Below are 21,714 nucleotides of genomic sequence, written 5' to 3' on the forward strand. Positions count from 1 at the left end.
AACTGAGGGTCATGGGGGAGTTGGAGCCTAATTCCGGGAAGCACTGGGAGCAAGGCAGGACACACCCTGGATGGGACGCCAGTCCATCACAGCGCACACACAGACACAGTTTGTGCCAGTTTACCCAGAGGGCAATTGAGCTGCCAGTATGTCTTTAGATTGTGAGAGGAAACTGGAGCACCTGCACGACACCCTTGCAAACTCCACACAGACAGCACCCCAGGTGTGGAACTGAACCCAGAGCCCCAGCGCTGCGAGGAAGCGATGCTCACCGCTGTGCCACTGCACGGGCATCAGGAACCACCCTCCCCCCACCACCGCCACCCTCCTCGGTGAGGCCAGGGGCCGGAGGCTGGGGAGCGAGACGAACAGCCAGCTCCACTGGGTGTGGGCGGATGTGGGATGTGGAGTCCAGTCCTGTCCAGACGGCCTGCGGTGCCGAGGAAGGGGAATCCGAGGAAAAGAACCTCTGAGGAAGGGAAACACAACTTCTCAAGAGAAATAATAATAATTGCTTACACTTATATAGCGCTTTTCTGGACACTCCACTCAAAGCGCTTTACAGGTAATGGGGATCCCCTCCAACACCACCAGTGTGCAGCCCCACCTGGATGATGCAACGGCAGCCATAGTGCGCTACAACGCTCACCACACATCATCAAATCCACCGATCCCCAGATTACCTAGACAGCAGTAACAGTGTCAAGGCTGACGCCAAGTACAAGCAAAGAAGACCAGTTCTGAGGGAAAGGTGAGTGTTGGAGTCCCCAGTTTGTCAGCTGTCAGGCTGGGACATCTCTTTAAATATTTAAAGCCAGCACAATGTATAGTCTAACCTGCCTGGACTGAAAGAGAACTCAATTCGCATTGCTGGCGTACGCATACATCAGTTAAAACACATACTGCTTGTAAGTAAAACGAGCCAACTTTGCATGTTATAATTAATTGCTTTGGTTTCATAAACTATATGCTATACATATGTAGTTCAGGTAGGTAGCTGTGTCAGCATGCGTAGGCTGCAAAGGAACAAGTAATAGGTTTATTCCATGCTGAAAACAGAAGAGAGAAAAAGAAGGCTCCACGGCCGAAACGTTTTCTTTCTTCTTTTTTTCAGCATGGAATAAACGTATGTCTATACGTATGTTTGTCAGTTGCACTAATATGGAGCCTTATCTTGGCTAGCATTAATGAGGGCACCCAGGCAGAACGCTTTGCTCTGGGACAGTTAATGGTGTCAGGTCAAAAACCTGTGCTGACAGAGGAGAATGGAGGAGAGACGGATGTCCATTCATCTCCTCTGCTCATGAGTCTTGCACACAGGGACAGTGAGGTTCGTGCCATAGTGCCATGACTCTTTTTTCTGTAAGAGCCTTTAAAAACAAGAATATTAACAGTAAGCACTCATCGATTTATTTATTTTTTTGTTAACAAACAAAAGTCAATTTAATTTTTAATAAGCCGATTTCCGAGGAATTCAGTGCTATAGTTAGAACAGTACACGTCCAACAGGGAAGAAACAAACGATGTACATGAAGGCAAATCAGGTCAAACACGGGCATAGACATAAAATAAATCATTAAAAAGCTAAAATCACCCAGCCCTCGGAAAGTGGACAGTTCACTGTTGAGTGACCTTATTCGCAAACTCACCCACAAAACTAGGAAACATTACATTATGAGGGCAAAACATGTGAATCGTGTAAAGCTTGTCCGGAAAAGCCACCTTTACCTTCTACCAGGTAAAACGCTAAAGGTTTTACAACACAGGTTTTAAGAATCTCATAAAACACATACTAATGGTGCAGAAGAGCAGGTGCAGTGTACTTGGTATTATCTAAACTTCACACATACTGTATATGTATGCCAGTGTACTCATTATAGGGTAAAAGGTGTAACGCTAGCTTTGAAAAGATCCTGCATCTTAAAGCTGCTTAGCAGACTGGTCTGATTGTGTGGTTGTATCATGCTGGTTACGTGGTGCTGTCTTCGGAGAAGAGTCAACAGTACTTCTCCGCCACTGCCCAGTCAGCCTGTCTCATCTAGGCTTGCTCTCTATCAGGATAGGCCTTATACTGGAGAACCACAGGCAAGGTTTATAGCTGTCCCTCACAGGAGATTGGATGAGTCTGTCTGTGGCCTGTACGGGCCTGACACAGTCCGGACAGTACACTCAGCAGGAGATCTGTGTTAGTCCAGTGGGTAAGGGCACCAGCTCTGTGTGATCACAGCTGCCAGTCGGTGTCCCAGGCTCTGGAAGGTCACAGGAAAAATCAGTGTGGAGTGCTGGACAGTGACTAGCAAGCTGGCAGTCTGCAGACATCTACAGTAATTTGTAGCACACAAGTCAAATAAGAAAAAATAAGTTGTTGAACAAATGAGTTTATGTGGATGACTTTTTTTTTCTAACTAGAAGTACCAGTGTCATATTATAGTACCAGTGACTGCCCAATTCAAGCAATGGAATCTTGAAAGCCTTGCACCACTGCAATTTGGGACAACTACAAACACAAACATGAACACATCTTGCAGGTTGTGTTTCCATGGGCAAGAGCATACGCACCAAAGCATGCTGTCAGCTCAATATGTCTACATTTCTGTCTGTGATGGCTTGACTGTGCAGACATGCAACATAACTGTGTCCACAATTATTGTGCAAGTGAGTAAGCTCCCTATGGTCCCATCTGGATGTCTTCCACACATCATCGTCCAGGATGAATCAATTTCAGGATGCAACCTTCTGCAGCCAGGATGCTAGGACGTTTTTGCTCACGCACTTTATAAATGCCCAGTTTTTTTGGAAGGTCAAATATATAACACTGTCTGACGAAGTCTGTCAGGGATATCTATGAACCAGAGCAAGTGCTGTCACAGTTCTGTCTTCGCACACTGAACACCCGCTAAGGAACGGGAACTGAGCAGGGTCTGCACAGGACACCATCACCTCGGCTTGGAGGGATGGGGCAGCCTACTTGGAATGATAAAAAAGATCCATCTTGTCAGGTCCAAGTCAAGACCTTGGCACTCCCCAGGGATGCCTTCTTTTTCCTTTGCATAGAGGGAATTCGTTTTCTGTAGCCAAGGCATCCTGTCTGCCTTTATTTCCGAGTCCTGAGAGCTAGTGCTGGCCCTGGATGTGCAGTGTGTAGAAGGCCCAGGGCTCGGGGACATATATCACCCCTGGGTACTTCTTCCGCAGGGTCTGGTCACTCCACAGACAGGCCACCCACACCGCCACCAAGGCCAGGGTGATGGAGAAGCTGTAGAAGAGGAAGAGGCCGTTGCTGTCCAGCACAAACCCCTTGCGTTTCTGGTGCATGACCGTGGCCATCATCGCGAAGAAGGTGAAGATGTAGAGGATGAAGATCTGGCCCTCTGTCACCAGGTACCTAAGGGCAGCACGACAGGAAAAAGGTCAGACCGAGGGGCCCGCGCCGTCACGGTTTCACTCCGTTGACACACTAGTGCTCACACTCCCCAGGAAAGAATATCGCACAAGCCAGGCATTCTGTGTGCACACTTCACCACAAGGGGGCAGCAGCTGGAGCAGCTTTCCTCTGCCTGTGACTCGAGCAACAGCCCTTTGTCAGATGAAACACGCAGGGTCCAGTCATGCAACAAAACACTGGGCTGGTTTGAATGTCTCAGACCTCTTGCATTAATTTCAATTGCTCTGTTGCTAACTGTGTTTTCTTTTGGGTGGGGAAGTATTAAACTGTCCCCTACAGCTAAAAACAAAACTTTGCTTATCTTCGGGTTCATAATTATGTATTAACCACACCTTTGAATTTGCACTACATGCATAAATTATTTCATCACAACAGACAAGCTCTGGTTTAAATTATGAACATTTTACACTGACATGTATGTCCTGAACTGGTCAAGGCCGAGTTCTTGTCTTGATGTTAATTGCCTTTGCTGATGGATGCTTTACCGTTCCTCTAGTGTTACAAGCCTTGGCAGTATTACATGGGGCATGTGATTCCACATGGGAACATATAAAAACCAAGGAACCGAAAGAGAGAACATGTTCATCTTTACTAGTGGCTGTGACCAGTCCTCCTATCTACATAACTATAATTAACTGCTACTTTTCTTAATTAAAATACACATACCACATGAGACACCTAGAGCAAACACATCACTAGGAGACACTACTGAAGACAGAGACCAAGTCATTCTCTGTGAATGGATGGTAAAGCTACCCAGCACTGCCAATGTCAGTTCAGAAAAGTAAGCAGTTTAGATTAAGGCCTGTAAAACTGACCGAGGCAAACAATAAGTAAATTCATCATATACTAGTAGGAAAAAGGGTTATGGTTTAACCTACAACTTGGGTTGGGTAAAGAAAAGATAATTCACAGGTTCAGTCTGTGGATTTTTTGTGGTAAGAAATGAAGGTTTTTACGCCAAATAGACAGTTTATACTGTAGGTAACAGGCTTGCTCAGAGTGCAATTTTAACAGGTTGACAGATATCAAACGCAAGAGGTGTCTACGGGCTGCTGCAGTAAAAAGAGAAGACACATAGCTGAGAGTGTATGTGAGTAAATAAAGCAATTTTCCGAGCTGGCCTTTGAGAAAGGACTCAAGTACAAGATCTGAGTGGGCCAGGAGGTTATTAAAGTGTTCTGCTATGAGTATTTCTAGATTCAGTTCACTGCCAGCCAAAGGTGCTAACAGGACACCCCTCCTGACACCTGTATTTAAGCACAGGCGCCCCACAGGAACAGCATCAGCAGAGGACATTGAGCAAACTGCTCTCATATGGTCTGAGTGCAGGAAAGCACAGAGCCCCAGACAATGAAGAGAACAGACCTGGCTTAGAGATCAAAGAAATTTAACAAAACACTAAGCACCTAGCTTGGTTATTAGACAAAAACACATTTTCTTGCAGGCTGGCCTTACACAATACACAATATCTTTCTGGGCTGGTCCCTAGAAGTAGGACACAGGCCCAATATTTGATTGGGCCTGGGGGCTACTAACAAGTGCAGACCTTTAACAGCAAGACGTGTTCCTATCTCCAATTCTTTGGCCAACTTGACCAGAGACATGTGACTGGCCGCTGACCGCTGGCCACTGACAGGACTGGTGCTGTGGACAATTAGACTCCAACCACCAGCAAAGGCCACCCCTTTGATTACAGAGCTAGCACACACAGCAGGCGGCTGCACCCGGAAAACCACAGCTAAAAGATCCAGCTCATGTACACGTTGTTCAGCCTTGCCCCCCTGAATCCACAGGCTGTGTCCTCTCCTGTCAATATAACTCAATAAAGAACTGCATTATGCCGATCAGAGTGATTCTGTTTGATCCTCACACAGCTGTACTCACCAGTAGTAGAGCCCACTGGGCCCCACCAGCAGCCATGCTGAGACAGGCATCTTCTTCTCCTCCCTGATGTGGGTGAAGCAGCCAGTGAAGTAGAGGAAGAGGATGAGGAAGAAGGGCACATACCTGTGGGGGAAGAGCCGCAGTAGTCAGTGGGCAGTACCAGCTCTCCAGTTGCAGTGTGCAAGTGGGCCTTGTGAGGGGTCAAAAACTATTCTTGCGGTCTAATTCAGTGTTTAAAACCCATTGTACATACTGTAGCTTCATAGCTGTGGGTTGAGCTCATGTGCCTTTTGCCTTTTTGTTGTCTTCTAATTTAATTTACAGCTTTTGGAATAAAAGGACCACTGAGTAAATATGAGCAACAGTCACACACTGGGTCCTAAGGTAGGGTATGACTATAAAACATATTGTGCGAAAGCAAGAAAATGCTTACATGTCCTTATAAAGAAAGTTCCTTTAAAGCATTCTGCAATTTAAGTTTCTTTTTACAACTTTGGAGACAGCAGGAAAACTAAGATAAATACTTAAAACAAATTCTACCTACCACATGGAGTGTCCCAGATTTTCATCATAGTAATACAGCAGTTCAAAGGAGTCTATCTGTGGGGAGAATTGAGATGTGTTAGACACCTGATTACCTCTGGGCTGGGGCAGCACAGCCACAGACCAGGGGCTGTGTCCTTTGAGATCTTCGTGCCATTGTTAGTCAGTCTAACCAAAAAAGACATTGAAACATGTTTCTAATCCATGTCAGAAATCAGGCACTACCCTGTAGACACTTCACTGACACAAAGGGCAGCAGATTTCTTATAACAGTGGAAGTAAGCTACCTGCATTATCTCTGCCACTACTGTATATGGAGAGCAAAGGAGAGAAATTGCAAATATTTAGTTTTTAACAATTGTGCTCAGAATCTAGTGACAAATTTAATCAAGTAACATCAGACAACAAGTAACATATGTTTTGCAGCCCTATATGTATGAGAAATTGTCTTCCTGTGAATGTCGATATGCTGTAGTTGAACTTGATATGAGGACTTCAACTCTGAACTCTTACTCTTCATTACAACTGGGCCTTCGAATGTGCAGTTCAATGGCCTTCTCTCTTCTTAAAGGAACCCACTGAAATCCTGCCTCGGGTCCGGAACAAGTACAGTTTTTCAGAGGCCTGGGGAGCCAGCCGGCTCTGCGCACGCTGGGGACGTACCAGGCTCTCAGGCTTGAGGCTCTTGATGATGGGGTTGTCGCGGACGGACAGGTGCAGCTGGTAGCCACTCAGGATGAGCCGGTGGTTGATGGAGTCGCCCACCAGGTGGATGCTGGCGCCCATGACGAAGGTGATGATGCACAGGTAGACGGCAGAGTGCGGCAGGGTCTTGGGGCTGCGCTCGATTAGCTGCTCAGGCAGAGGAGGAGGCAGAGAGAGAGGGACAAAACCCAGGAGTGAAGTTGATTTTCCTAGAACTCACTGCCACCCTGCACCTGCACATTCAGATTTTCCCCACTCTTCAAAAATAGAACGATGCACCACTCATTTCAAAGGTAATGCCCACCCCCCCATCTTTTAACCATTTTATCCAATACAGGGTCACAGGGGAGCCGGAGCCTGTCCTATCCCAGCATGCAATTGGCACAAGACAGGATACACCCTTGACATGTCACATGCACATGCACTCATGCCAGTTTTCCCAGAAACCAATTATCCTACCGGCCTCTAGTCTTTAGACTGTGGGGGGAAACCCACTGGAACACAGGAATAACATACAAACTCCACACAGACAGCACCCCAGGTACAGAACTGAAGCCAGGGCCCCAGTGCAGCGACAAGAGACAGCAATGCTCACCACTGCACCACTGTGCATTTACTTATGCACACCATCCACTAAAAGAAGCATTTAAGGGTATTGCAGAACCTTAATAAATGACATGAAATAAAGGATAGCATAATAAACAATCAAGAGGAATGACTTTATGACATGATCCCCTGGTGTGGGATGTGTAGCTGAAATGGATTATAAATATTCTTAATGGAGCTGAAATGCAGACGTTCCCACCAACTGAATCTTCCTGCCAAACCAGCTGCCACAACCAGCACTAAGCAAGTACTGAATTACAATGACAAGTGATCAATGGTCTAATTAAGGAGCTGTGTGTAACAAAGTCCAACGGGTGCCGACTGGAAGGTCATCTTGCATGTTGAGGCAGCAGTAAACAGCGGGAGATGTAAATGCCAGTGATTCTGAATCGCAGATTAAACTCCACTGGTGTTTTACCCACATGCCAGATAAATCAGGTGGCTCTGTCCTCTGGGCAATTAGTGCAGAGCAAAAGATCTAAACATAAAGTATAAAGTACTTTGAAATACACAGAATTATAAAGCCAAATCAGCTTCAGAGTCCACTGACACGAGGAAGACATTAAAGTAAACTGACCCTTGGGAAAAGGCTTCAGTGCTGTATAGGGTTTGGAATTAAAGTCCACAAGAGATGATGCAGAAGTGGTGCAAAATTCCAGTCTTGGAGGTTCTCGTTCAACCTCTTCTGCTAATAACCAAATTGTCCTAATCAATTAGCTTAACCGGACAAATGGGACACTTTCTGAAGGTCTTCATGAAAAGAGAAAATGTGTTACAATACATAAGGAATTGCATACCCATGCACTAGAGAAGCCTACTTGATCTTGTGATCACCACTGCAGCACTGAATTTCGCTATAGCTGTATCCCCAATCACTTTAATAATAATAATACTACTAATACTACTACTACTAATAATAATAATAATAATAATTGCTTACACATATATAGCGCTTTTCTGGACACTCCACTCAAAGCGCTTTACAGGTAATGGGGACTCCCCCCCCCCACCACCACCACCTTTACTGGTGATTAAGTGGAAGATGACAATAATCGAGTTAAAGGTACCCCCATAGAGAGGACTTCAGGCTGAGTAACCTGGACCGAGTGGGAACAGAACACAGTTTGAGGAACAGAGGTTCCAGACCCAGCGTTTCTAGTTACCTTGAGGAGCAGGAAGGGAGTGATGATGTTGTAGGCCATGTGAAAATAATCACCAGCGCTGGGCTTGTTCAGGGGGAACCACTCCAGTGGCAAGACAATCTGAAATTGCACAGAAATCAGACTGTTTTCACGGCAGCTGAAAACTGTTTTCATTGCTTGCAAAGCCAAAACACATTTCCAAGTAAGACTCCATTTGCGTTGCAGTGTAATCCATTTCGGGTTCTAGGAGCTGCCGTGTACTGAATATTCATACAGCGTCTCTGGATTTGGAGTAAATCTGTTTATGCACACTGTATATGTGAGGTGAAAATAATACTAAACGCATTGCTTCAATAACTTATCAGCACTTTCTGCATTACAGTGTGTAGTTTAGAAATGCAGAATTAGATACAACTGCTATGCATTAGGAGTTTTGCTTTCCTGTGACTGCTTTAGAACCGTGAGACCCTGTGGAGTATCTCCAGGTGCTGTGAGCCCCGCTTGATCACTCAACACACTGCTGTTCTGTACTGTGCTGTACTGGCCTCAACTCACCATGACGATGGGCCTGCCGAAGTCCAGAACCCAGTTCTGCAGGGTGAAGTAAAACCACAGGTCAAGGTGGAACTGCGGTTTCTTCAGCGAAGACTCTGCTTCTCGGGACGCATGTCTGCTGCAGGAAGAGGGTAAGAGACTGCGGGATTCTCATGGCACTGTGTTGTCATCAAACGACACTTTTCAAAAGTTTGCGGAAAACAGGTTTCCTCAGCGCAACATCACAAATCTGATGGCACAAGCATGTCTGATTTGGATGAACTCAACAACACACTTTAATGTTATCAGCTTCCTCAATGATCTTCTGTGTTGACTCCTAAACACGGGTTCGGATTTTTTCCAGTCATTAGTGCACATGAGTTTTTACTTCCCTGCAGCTGTGCATTTACCACATGCTGTTGGTCTCAGCAATCTATGACACTAAGGTCTTCCTATAAAATCATTACTGTCATATTTCCAAAACGCTGGTGTTAAGGTTCTTGATCCAAAGCACTCTAATTTAGCTCTGATCCCTCTGAACAGAGCAGAGCTGATTCTAACTCAATACCAGGCACATGAATTACAGAGCGATGCCGCAGTGAGTGTGGTCAGTGGCTGCTGCAGGACAGCACTCTCTCCCACTGATGCTGAGTTGTATCACCCAGCACCCTGTGTGCTCAGTGCCATCTGCTTCTCTTCAAACTCATCTGTTCCTTTAACCCGAATGCTAAGAGCTCAGGAAACCAGCAAGGTTTAACAAACACATTCTTTGCTCTGTAATCCAAGGGTATTTATCTTTTTCACATAAGACCTTCTTAAATACATCCCATCTGCATCCCACCACATCCCTTTCACAACTCTGTTCTGAAAGCATGTTATCTTACACAAATCTGCGTCTGTAACCAAGCGTTGGCAAGGTTAAAGAGGTTCCAACGGAAATGCAGTGAAACAGGAAATCATAGCCCAGAAGGCTGACACACAATGTCGATCAGTCCAATACATTTGGCTATGTGTTCTATGTCCCCAGCCCCTTCAAAACCCTTAACAAAGACTAACCCTGAAACATTCCCAAATCCCTATGTTAACAGTCTGCATAACAATTCCAGGTTAAGGACCTGTGCTTTGACATCTGATGGTGAAATATTGATACACCTTTATTCCATTGTGATTAGGCTGCTGTAACACCTTTCTTACTGGGGTGTGTATGCTTCTAAATAAGGTTCAGCAGAGTGCTACCTATGAGGCCTCTGCTTCAGCACATTACTCCCATCCTCTGTGGCTCCCAGAGTTCAGAGGTCACCCTCCTCACGTATTGGGCCCTGCAGGGTCTCTCTCCAGCTGATATCAAGGACCTATTGCATGAAGCTCAGATCTGCTCATTCAGGCTTTCTTGCTCTGCTGAAGACCAGACTCCAGAGGGTGACCAGGCCTTCTTGTGAGGTGACACACCCAAATCCACCGGAGACTGTCAACAGTGTTAAAGGCCTGTCTTTTCACTGTAAGCTTTTAATATGAAATTAATGTTTTCTGGGTTTTCTTCAACCTGCTGAGCTCTGTTTTACTTCTGAGTTTTACATGTGCAGTACCATAGAGCAGACTGAGTAATACCCCTCATAAATGAAATTATTATTATTATTATTATTATTATTATTATTATTATTATTCAGACAGTTGAGAACTTCTAATTACTCTCCTCAGACAGAGTTTCTTGTCCTCTGTCTCTCCTGCTCTACAGGCCTCTCTGCACCTTGCTGGGGCTGGGCGCTGTTCCGCGGGAGGCAGAGTCCTGGGGTGTCGGGTTCCCCAGCCCTGCTGTCTCCAGATGGCGGCTGCCGTGTGTGGCGCTGCCTCTTGGCCCCAGCGGTGATGTTTCTGCCAGGTGGGGCAGACAGGAGGGGTTCGGTTTCAGCTGCAGTTTCCGTCGCCCGTGTTGCGCGGAAGTCGAGACATTGCGCGCAAAGGAAAAATAAGTGGGGGTTCACCATCTGAGACCCTTAAAGAGCGTTCTCATTTCTAATATCCCTTTTCAGACAAGGGAAGCAAAGATCCCTCTCGTGACCTTTGGGTTTCAGCTGAAACAGCAATTCAGCTATTGCAAAAAACGACCCCTATGTAACAAGGCAGGAAGAGGAATGCCTTTCTATTGCCTTACTGACATCACTGGCCCGGTTCTAAATACAATCAGCAGCCAGTGGATTGACTCCAGCACAGGAATAGTAAGAATGCATTAATATTAAGCCGCAGCAAACAGCACAGTTACTCAGACCTTTAGAAACACAGTAATTGCTAAATGCTAGAGACGTTGCTAATTATGCAATGCTTTGGTTACCAGCTACAGCATTGCAACTAAATTGCAACTGTTACTTTAAATAGGTTGCACAACCTGTACTGGAATGAACTACTGCTCAGATCCTGGCTTCTCAGTCCCTGCAACCTCCATGCATTTTCAGTCCCTCTAAAAACCAGGCTCACTGCCTACTGTCAGCCCTCCCCCGTGTTTGGACTCTTCCCAGTCAGGGTCTTAGACAGACGTCCTCCTGTATTGTGGTGAAGTTTGGCTAGACTATTGGCAAGAGGTCAGATCGTGCCACCAGAGATCTGGGATCCGGAAACAAGCGTAGAAACCGTCACAGGTCTTCGCCTAGCACCCTGTTTCTAACCCAACATTTTAAAGCATTGATTCCCGTGCAATTAAAACGCCCAAACCACTCGTCTAGATGTAGGAAACTGCACATATATCTGACTTTGAGTGAATAAGAACAGCTAAGTGGCTGTTCAAAGTACAATACACAAACTACAATACACCGAGTGACAAACGTTAACGTTAAGGATGAGAAACGTTTCTTCTAAATCGATTTTAAAGTCTTTTAGAACAGTAAATCTTGAATTATCTTCTCACAGCATTCGGGCAAGTCCCCCGAAACACTACACAGTGATAAACAATTCTGCGACGGGCTACTCAGCGGTCTCTTTTTCACTTCTGTAACTGCAGTAGGAGTTCCCTTCCTAACTTCCAGCCATTTTAGAAGAATAACTCTTTTGTTCTTTTTTTTATCACCGCTGCAATGCGAGCCTTTTCCTTTAGACCTGCGGGGGGGGGAAAAAGTCATTTTAATTTCTCAAACCTAGGGTGAAAGGTTGACGCCTGCATGGCAGAGTTCTGTCGTTTCCGCATTGCCGACTGCGGGCTCCTCGCCAGACCCCCAGATGAAGTCTCTCCCCGGCCGCTGTACCGTACTCCCACCGCTCGCTCTTCCTCCTCCTCCTCCTAATCCCCCGCCGTCCCACGCTCGCCGGTCGGCCTCAGTTGGCAGAGGAAGCCTGGGGTATAAACCGATCGGTTCGCCAGCTACCCGCTTCTGGAAAACATCACGAACAGTCACAAGCCGAAGCTACAGCAGCTTGTGACTGTTCCACATGTGTCCGGCGGTCGGAACTCCCCCCCCTTCCTGACCCGCCACACTCAACGTGCGTTTCACTTCTTCTGGCCTCAGTGTTTACAAAGTAGCGACATCTAGTATCAGGATTACCGTACAATACAGATTGACTCACTTGGTAACAGGCTGTAACACTAGACGCAGTTTCTCTTACACCTCGATATGCTTTTAAATATGCGATCTTCTTCTTTCGGTTAACCCGTCTGCATAGAGCCGGGCTCGCCAAGCTTTCGGTGCTTCTCCGATTGAGCCCTTTGTATTTGCCTCTGACTCAATAAAAAAAAAAATCAACAGCTTTGTAGCTGCAACAGCAGCCCACTTGAGTAGGATTATGTGAAGAATTATCCTTTGATATTTTGTGGCGCTATCTGGCCTCATACACAGTCGATCACGTGTTTTGTTTTTTCATTTTGGACTCGAAAACAGGTTCAGTTTCCCTCTTAACGCAGAAGTTCTTAAAGATCAACCCATTTTGTTGTTTTTTTCATTCCCGTGCACTAACCATTGTGAACTACCCACACACAATGTGTGATTACGGGGGGAAGACAGCTGCTATTACGTGAAATTGTAGGATTTCGGTTTACAGATGAACCACTGTGCCTAATCTCCGTTGATCCACCACCCAGGCTGCAGGGGAATTAGAGTGCGGTGCGAATCAGTCATCTGGCAGGTTATCTCTCAGCGTCCAGAACTAATACCTCTCTTTTAGCCACAGTGTGCTTTTTCACGTGGAACCGAAGTCTTAAAAAGAAAGGATCATTTCAGTCTAAAAACGTATCTATACGCATAACAGCCTAGACCTCGTTTCAATAGCTAGAGCTTCATTTGGGTTTCTTTTTAATCTGCATCCTGGTTTCTGTAATGTCGCGCCATACGGACTACACTACACTGACCCAAAGTGAAGGACTACCAGTGTGAAATGAAATACCGCTGCTATACAGAGGGACTTGGCCTCTGTGTAAATCTGAAGAGCTGGCCCTGAATAATGCATATAGATCAGAATGGCAGGAGGAGATGTTGTATGTGTCAAAGCGCAGATTAAAAATGCATGCATCTTGTGGCGCCTTTAGTTCCCAGGCTTCAACGGCACGTCAGGCGCTTAAAAATCAGACGCACCAGTACAAACGTGTGCAGGGGGCTTCTCGCACCTCTTACACAGTGAAAAACCCGATCGGGCCTACTGAAATCCTGTTAACATTCAAAATAAATAGGGACCGCCATGTTTCTGTGTAAATATATCATACAGAACGAAGCCATGCTCAAATGTTTGGTCATCTAATATGATGATATCTGTGCAAGGACGTACTGGAGTACTGTTCCATTGTGGCTAGGGCTCCTTCTGAAATATGACCAGAGGAATTCTCAAGTGCTAAGACTGACGCTGAAACTGGCCATAAGTGAGTTATTTTGCCTCGCTCCAACAGTCTTCCTGTTTCCTGTGAAATAAAGCCGCGATTATTTATACAGAAATTCGGTTCATTTCTATAATTTACCGACTACAAATATTTTGCAGTTCCCTTTCGGGAACTTTTTTACTCTACAGAGGCTTGGCTCCCAAGTCCTTTTGCATGAATCCCGAAAGGGGTTTGAAGGTGTTACATTGTCATTTGTAAGAACAGCAGACGACAGAGACGCTCAGCCTTTTCTGGGTGTATTCGGAAACGCTCCAGATTGGTGACACACCGGTCTTTCATTTTTAATGTGGGTACACTGCTCTCTCCTCTTTAGCTAATGGGTCAGACAAGGACATCTGTCCTATTGCACCACGGTATTACAACCACAAAATAATATCTGTAACGGCCTTCTTGTAATAAATATGTTATTCCAACATCCTCATTGGTTAGTTGTTACCCATGTGACATTTCTGATATTATGATGTGAATTTTAACAACATAAATTACATAATCAAAACAAATAATCTACGGGACATTTTATCCTAGATTATTCATATAATTGTATCCCGGATCATCATTTTGTGACACAATAATAACACCCCAAACTCCTCCTCGGCGTGCTTCACTAACGAAACCCCAAACAGTTATTCCGGCCCCTTTTGTAATCTCCGCCTTTGGTTGCACGTCGGAACTATTTCTTAGTCGTAAACAGCTGCTTCCTGTATTTTATCATTCTCGGAGAGAGGGGCGAGAGGTGTTCTGTTAAAGAAAACGGGGGAACAAATACAGGATTTAGAACAAACAAACAAATAACAAATTAAAACACGGCCCCAGTCTGTAAGAAAAAAGGAGAAGCAAGCGACTCGATCAAGCATATGGCGCCGCCGACCCGGAGAAGCAGAGTGGTTCGCTGTATCGTATAAGAAATAAAAACAGGAAAAGTTCAATTAAAAATTGAAGACGCTGTCTCAAACTAAGGTCTTGACTTTTTAAAATGTTGTTCCGTTTTGTTGTTTTAGTATTTTATCTCCCTTCTCGTGAGCTGGCGTGAATAAATCAAAGCGATGCGTTACTTCAGTTGAACACCGAGTCCGCGGCATTAGTCTTGACAGAAGTTGTGTCTTGGAGATTAAAGTGATATACACATAAGGAAAACAAACAAACGGAAGAAAGGAAAACAACCCACCAGGAAACCATGGTTTTCGCGTGAAGAGCGTGCCTTGTGCCGGGATTTTAATGGGAGGCGGGCTGCGTCGCGGAGAAGCTTGTGGGCGAGTGTTCTTGCGCAGGAGACGGAGGTGTCGAGGGGCGCAGCCGGGCAGCGGGCCTGAATGGAGTCGCTGGCCGGGTACGTCTACAAGGCGGCGAGCGAGGGCCGGGTCCTGACGCTGGCCGCCCTCCTGCTCAATCACTCGGATGCCGAGACCCGCTACCTGCTGAGCCATGTCACGCACCACGGCGGGCAGAGATCCACTCCGCTCATCATAGCAGCGCGCAATGGCCATGCCAAAGTCGTGAGGCTGCTGCTTGAGCACTACCGAGTGGACACCGAGCAGACGGGCACCGTGCGCTTTGACGGGTGAGGGCATTTTCTCCGTTTGTCGTCGCAGTCTGGTTAGCCTCTTTCTGCGTCACTCTACAAATGGGTTGTAAAAGCAGTTCAAGGAACAAGGGCGGGGGACGCAAACAGCAGCCTGGTCTGTAAGTCTCATTACATGGCTGTAGTGGGATCAGTTAATGTCGAGGTGACGGGAGTCGTCCCAGCGTTGTGAAAACCTGTAACAACTGCCAGGGTCTCGATGGCGGAGGGGTTGCTGACAAACTTGTCTGCAGAACCAAAACATAAAACAGAGCAGAAGTACAAGCAGGCTCATTGTCAGAAGTACACGCGCAAGCTCATTCTTTTGTGGGTATTTTTAAATAACCTTCACGTGGTAAGTGTAGTGCAGTTCAAAGTCTACTCTGTCTTCAAGACCGATTTATGCGATATGGGAACACTGAGGGGTGTCTTGCACCTATCTGATGGGCGGGGGACATGCTGACCATGCTGAGGAAGATATTCAGGCTGGTAGCAGCTCGTTCGTCGCAGGACCTCCGTGGGCTTATTGTCCGTCAGTTTGCAGTTTTTCAGCCTGTGCAGCATGGCCAGGTAGTGTTTTCCAAATCCCCATGGCACTTCGAATGAAGAAATCAAACCTGTTTCCTATGTCAGAGTTGCTTAAGTTCCACCCATCTCTCTCTGCACCTGGATTCTACCGTAGTTTAAAGCATTTGCTTTGGTTAAGTTTGTAAGTTTCCTTTGGGCAGTATGAAGACATGATTCACATTCCCATAAACTAGTCTTCTGTTTTTCTAGCTAAGGAGATTTTTTTTCTTATTTTGCAGGAAGACATTCGGACCTCAGGCTGTGTGAGCAGTTCCTAAATCAAAAGAGGTTGCAGTCTGAGGGGATCTAAGTCTTCAGAGTAGCACTTATACTACATTAGATTAAACCTTTAAAACTTTGCTCCGCCTGCCAGTTGTAGACTCCGTGGTGTCACACAGTGCTTTTTCATTTCCTAGAGGTTTGACTCTACCAGTATGTCATGCAGAAGTTCCATGTGGTCTTGAAGTCGCCGAATTGTGCTACATTAAATTGCTTACCCTCTCTCTGATCAGATTCATTATTTTTCTTTAGTTATTCTGCAGTTTGTACGCACAGTGGGTGCTGATCTTTACAATGCTGCTTCTGTGGATCGCAGCAATGATGTCAAAAACGTCCCATTGCAAGATCACTCTTCCCCGTTGAGCTTTGACATATCTGTGATTTGCAACCTTGCCAACTGGACGGTTTGCCATGGCAAGGGTTCCTGGCACCGATGTGTCACGTGCCTCTCTTCCCTCTCTCCCCAGCTATGTGATCGATGGTGCCACGGCGCTGTGGTGCGCCGCAGGGGCAGGGCACTTCGAGGTGGTGCGCTTGCTGGTGATGCGCCACGCCAACGTGAACCACACCACCGTGACCAACTCCACGCCCCTGCGCGCGGCCTGCTTCGACGGCCGGCTGGACATCGTGCGCTACCTGGTGGAGAACAACGCGGACATCGGCATCGCCAACAAGTACGACAACACCTGCCTGATGATCGCGGCCTACAAGGGCCACACGGACGTGGTGCGCTTCCTGCTGGAGCGCGGCGCCGACCCCAACGCCAAGGCGCACTGCGGGGCCACGGCCCTGCACTTCGCGGCCGAGGCCGGGCACCTGGACATCGTGAAGGAGCTGGTGCGCTGCGAGGCCGCCATGGTGGTCAACGGGCACGGGATGACGCCTCTGAAGGTGGCGGCCGAGAGCTGCAAAGCGGACGTGGTGGAGCTCCTGCTCTCGCACTCCGACTGCGACCGCGAGAGCCGGATCGAGGCCCTGGAGCTGCTGGGGGCCTCCTTCGCCAACGACCGCGAGAACTACGACATCCTCAAGACTTACCACTACCTGTACCTGGCCATGCTGGAGCGGTACCGGGACTCTGCCAACGTCATTGCCAAGGAGGTGCTGCCCCCCATCGAGGCGTACGGGGGGCGCGGCGAGTGCCGCACCCCGCGCGAGCTGGAGGTCATCCGGCAGGACCGTGATGCCTTGCACATGGAGGGGCTGATCGTGCGGGAGCGCATCCTGGGCTCCGACAACATCGACGTCTCGCACCCCATCATCTACCGCGGTGCCGTCTACGCGGACAGCATGGAGTTCGAGCAGTGCATCAGGCTGTGGCTGCACGCGCTGCAGCTGCGGCAGAAGGGCAGCCGCAACACCCACAAGGACCTGCTGCGCTTCGCCCAGGTCTTCTCGCAGATGATCCACCTGAACGAGCCCGTGCGGGCGCCCGACGTGGAGGAGGTGCTGCGCTGCAGCGTGGTGGAGATCGAGCGCAGCATGGCGCGCGTGCAGGGCTCCCCCGAGGCCGAGCTGCACACCGCCCTGGACAACTACGAGTCCAACGTCTTCACCTTCCTCTACCTGGTGTGCATCTCGACCAAGACGCAGTGCAGCGAGGAGGAGCGGGCGCGCATCAACAAGCAGATCTACAACCTGATCCAGCTGGACCCTCGCTCCCGGGAAGGCTCCTCCCTGCTGCACCTGGCCATCAACTCCAACACCCCCGTGGACGACTTCCACACCAACGACGTGTGCAGCTTCCCCAGCGCCCAGGTCACCAAGCTGCTGCTGGACTGCGGCGCGCAGGTCAACGCAGTGGACAACGAGGGCAACAGCCCCCTGCACATCATCGTGCAGTACAACCGGCCCATCAGCGACTTCCTCACCCTGCACTCCATCATCATCAGCCTGGTGGAGGCGGGCGCCCACACTGACATGACCAACAAGCAGAAGAAAACGCCGCTGGACAAGAGCACCACGGGCGTCTCCGAGATCCTCCTCAAGACTCAGATGAAGATGAGCCTCAAGTGCCTGGCCGCCCGCGCCGTGCGGCTCCATCACATCAGCTACAAAAACCAGATCCCCAAAACCCTGGAGGAGTTCGTGGAGTTCCACTGAGATTGACGAAACCAATAACTTGGATCTTTTTTTATTTTTTTTTTAAAATTGAAACCATTGGTGCTGGGGTGAAAAAAAAAATAACAACAGATGATTAATGACAATAAGAGAGGTTGTTTCAAAACAATTTTAGATGATTTTTCTTTTTATTATGTGATGAGCATGAAGTATAAGCAACCAGTTTCCCCGAAAAGGCATGCTAACCTCTTGGGTGACGTCTCCCGTCAGGTGTTTCTGAACAGCGGCGTGTTTTGATACAGTGTTGTGTGCAGACAGAGAATGGGGCATGGAGTTGGCATGAGATCCCTCTGTCATCGCTGGCGTGTCCTGATGAATCCCTTGTCACAGAGCTTTAACTCCAGTGTCCGCTGTGAAGTCGGGCTTTCTCTACACTTAGTGAAACCATATTGCTCCAGGATTAGATTATTCAGCTTTTGTCGGAGTGTAATGGCTAATGGGCAAGAGGCAGAAGAGGAGGAGGAGAGGAGCATGACTGCCTCCCACTTCAGCCCTCAGGTCCTGTGGGAGCTCATGCCCACTGGTGTTTATGGGGGAGTTCGACTGCGTCATCCAGTGCAGTGTTTATTTTTATCTGTACACTTAATGCCTTGCTTTAGAGAAATACCCTTGGGGAGCAACTTTAGGATGCATTTGGCATTTCCTATAAAAATTCACTTAAAATCTTGTTGTGCATGAAGTGAAGTGTACTCGCACTAGAGGATGAGCCCAGTCTGATGCCTTCATTGCCTTCTTGAAAGGGTTCATATTATAAATGCAGAATTACAGCCATTGCGTTCTTGTCTGTATTATTTGACTGGATTGGTTTTGAACAGGTATTACTTTTAACCTTTGAAAGATTACTGCCGACCTTGAGTTAGAGCTTTGTGATAGTGGTAACATCTGTTGAAATATTTTTCTGCTTCAAAAATCATTTTAATTCTGTGACAGTTCAGTTCCTAGAGATTTGCATTTTGTTTTGCTTTTCTTTCTGTAACTGGAAGGGGCTTGTTTCTAAGATGGCATTATGTTTGATCCCATTTGGAGATACTGGTAGCAGATCTGGTGCGAGGGGCCAGAATATTCAGAGAATTTATTTTCACAGAAAGCTTTAGTGTTCAAAGCTAGACATTTGGAAAAAGTTTTTAAAGTACCTGTATTACACACACAAAGTGATTTTAACACTGTTAGTAATTTTTAACAACTGTAGTTAGACACAAGGTCTTATCACAGACTGGAGAACCAATGCAAGAAATGCAAAATCATCTTAAATCATTTAGAATGTAATAATGCTTCCGTGAGTCAACACAAATCTCAGGTTTGAAGCTGTGTAGCCTTGTCAATGGTACCTGAGAAGCAAAAACAAATATAAGACCAGCACTGCAGTGTAAATGTTTTGTGTAATTAATATTTCAGGACTTCTGCAAACAGAAGGCAGTATTTCTCCCTGGAGTTATCCAAACACCAAGGCTGGTTCTGTGTCAGGGTCTGGAGGCAGGTTTTATTGAGTTGAAGCACATGTCAGATATAGGGATGGAAGTAACACTTCAGTGTCCTAGGCAGTATAATGAGCTCTGATCTGTTTTACAAGTTGTCCCGATGGATTCTCAAGGCAGACTTGTCTGCTGTTGTCTCCGTTTATGTTTGTGCTTATTTATTCGATGGAGGTCACATGGGGTCTGCAGTTTGAGGTACTTCCGGTTTTGGAGGCTGTTTTGCAGCTGTGTTGGGGGTTTATTTCCACTGTTCCAGAATGCATGTGCAAGTCTGGGCTTGGCATGGGCAGCTCCAGTCCTCTAGGAGCTAGGCCCTGCAGGTTCACTGGAACTTCCTCGATCGCACATGATCAAGACCTGAAGAACCGGGGGGATCTAACTAATTCGTTCAATTCCAGAAGTGGAATAAAAACCACAAAACCCTATGGCCTTTGTCAGTAGTTGCCCATTCCCGGTATAGATAAACACTGAATCAGATATGTACACCTGTTTGCCATCTAGCAGGATATATTTGCCCAGTGCCTCAACACTGAAAGGAGTGTTAACCTGGTCTGTTTGAACTAGTAATTCAGTTAGATTGAGATTACGTGTATTAAGAGACAGAAAACTCTGTGGCTCCCAAGACTTGGTACTTGTTAGTCTGCACCAGACTCATTGCTTATTTTCTTTTTTTCGTACCATACCCACTTGGATTCTTCAGCCCAGTATGTATTTTTTTTAAATATGTGTTTTAATTACAGATTCAATTTATAATTTTTTAAAGGGGTAATCAGTCCCTAAAATCATTCACCAGGCACCCAGAGCTTCAGCTCCTGTCTGCAAATATGCCCACCACCCACACTTGCGTGGCAGGGCTGCAAGTGAATTGTGCTGCAGCTTGTTAGCCATATGGTGCTCCAAGGGCTGGAGGCTGTGTGGAGACCAGCTGCTCTCTCTCCCTGGCAGCCGGAGCTCTGCTTGACCACTGGCAAGGTGAGGGCAGCTCTGAGAGGTTAGAGAAGAATGCAGCCCCAAGCTCAGGACACGGAATACATGTGGATCGTATCGCTGGGCTGCACTTTATTCTTATAACACAGTTTTTTAAATTATTTTTATCCTTAACAGCAACAGATTTTTTAGAAATGTTCATTTAAAAAAAAAACATTTGAAAATATTTTTTGAAATTCAATAGTAAAAAAACAAAGTAATTTCTTATAGATTCACTCAAGTGGAGAACCGTTTCAGAGTCCTTTTAATTTTCTAAAAGTCCTGTGGCATTTCTACCTGTGGATCCAAAGACATAATTTTTTTTAACGTGTTGGCTACAGTTCGAGTCTCTGTAAATGCATGTAATGTGCAGTGAAACTTTTACATTTAGGTTTCCGTGCTCATGCCTGCAGCGAATGGTGTATAATTCTCCTTTTAAGCCCTAACCTGTCCTGTGCTGAATATCTGTATCATGAGCTTAGTACAGATACATCTTGACGTAAAGGGATGCATGTGTTCCATTCTCAACCCCGTGTTTTTGCAATGGAAATAAATGCTGTGTTGTCTTGCTGTTCCGAAAGAGCAAAGCTTGTTTCGGCCGGATATACCTGTAAACATAACAGGGCAATCTCCATTTCTTTTGTCAAATCCCATGTAACCAGCGATTGTATTGTAATTAGATTTTACAGAAATGTTTTTGAAAAAGGCATTAAAAATGAAAAAGTGCTTTTGGAGGCCCCTTATTCTAAAAAAAAAAAGCATGCTACAGCTCGGATCTCTGGAGCAATAGCATTGTGTTAGAAAGCATAATGAAGTCAAGTTTCATGAGAATCGGCCTATACAGTCTGTGTCAGGTGAGTAGAAGCGTCGTGGTGATGAGAATGTATGATATTGATGTTTGCTGGAAATGACGGACATCATGGTGGCTCAAAATTGCGTAGTTACATTAAGGGCTATAATTAACAGGAGGCCATTTTACTGGGTTTGGTGTCACGTAGCCGAGAAATCCCAGAATCTCATCTCGTCATGTTTTG

At 46.6% G+C, this 21,714-nt stretch overlaps 2 protein-coding genes across 6 annotated transcripts; one reads left to right on the forward strand and one right to left on the reverse strand.

Annotated features, from left to right (window-relative positions):
* Positions 1-1,387: 1,387 nt before the first annotated feature.
* Positions 1,388-14,969, reverse strand: LOC102690466 (CLN6 transmembrane ER protein). 3 transcript variants are annotated; one of them, XM_069190586.1, is made up of 8 exons: positions 14,880-14,969; positions 11,988-12,221; positions 8,884-9,001; positions 8,350-8,448; positions 6,539-6,727; positions 5,877-5,932; positions 5,333-5,455; positions 1,388-3,385 (listed from the first exon to the last, which is right to left on the reverse strand). In XM_069190586.1, exons 2-8 carry the CDS (start codon positions 12,035-12,037, stop codon positions 3,115-3,117), a joined length of 906 nt encoding a protein of 301 aa, XP_069046687.1. In that variant the 5' UTR covers positions 12,038-12,221; positions 14,880-14,969; the 3' UTR covers positions 1,388-3,114. The 3 variants fall into 3 exon arrangements, with proteins under 3 accessions (XP_069046687.1, XP_069046686.1, XP_069046688.1); XM_069190585.1 differs by lacking the exon at positions 14,880-14,969 and adding an exon at positions 12,415-12,807; XM_069190587.1 differs by lacking the exon at positions 14,880-14,969 and having other exon boundaries at positions 8,884-8,998; positions 11,988-12,354.
* Positions 14,396-21,408, forward strand: fem1b (fem-1 homolog b). Of its 3 annotated transcripts, none has more exons than XM_069190584.1 (2): positions 14,396-14,671; positions 16,586-21,408. In XM_069190584.1, the coding sequence occupies exon 2, from the start codon at positions 16,662-16,664 to the stop codon at positions 18,219-18,221; it is 1,560 nt and encodes a 519-aa protein (XP_069046685.1). In that variant the 5' UTR covers positions 14,396-14,671; positions 16,586-16,661; the 3' UTR covers positions 18,222-21,408. The 3 variants fall into 3 exon arrangements, with proteins under 3 accessions (XP_069046685.1, XP_006628805.1, XP_069046684.1); XM_006628742.3 differs by lacking the exon at positions 14,396-14,671 and adding an exon at positions 15,025-15,272; XM_069190583.1 differs by lacking the exon at positions 14,396-14,671 and adding an exon at positions 15,287-15,842.
* Positions 21,409-21,714: the final 306 nt, after the last annotated feature.

This window comes from Lepisosteus oculatus, chromosome 5, assembly GCF_040954835.1.
Source record: "Lepisosteus oculatus isolate fLepOcu1 chromosome 5, fLepOcu1.hap2, whole genome shotgun sequence".
In the NCBI taxonomy this organism is placed as follows: domain Eukaryota; kingdom Metazoa; phylum Chordata; class Actinopteri; order Semionotiformes; family Lepisosteidae; genus Lepisosteus; species Lepisosteus oculatus.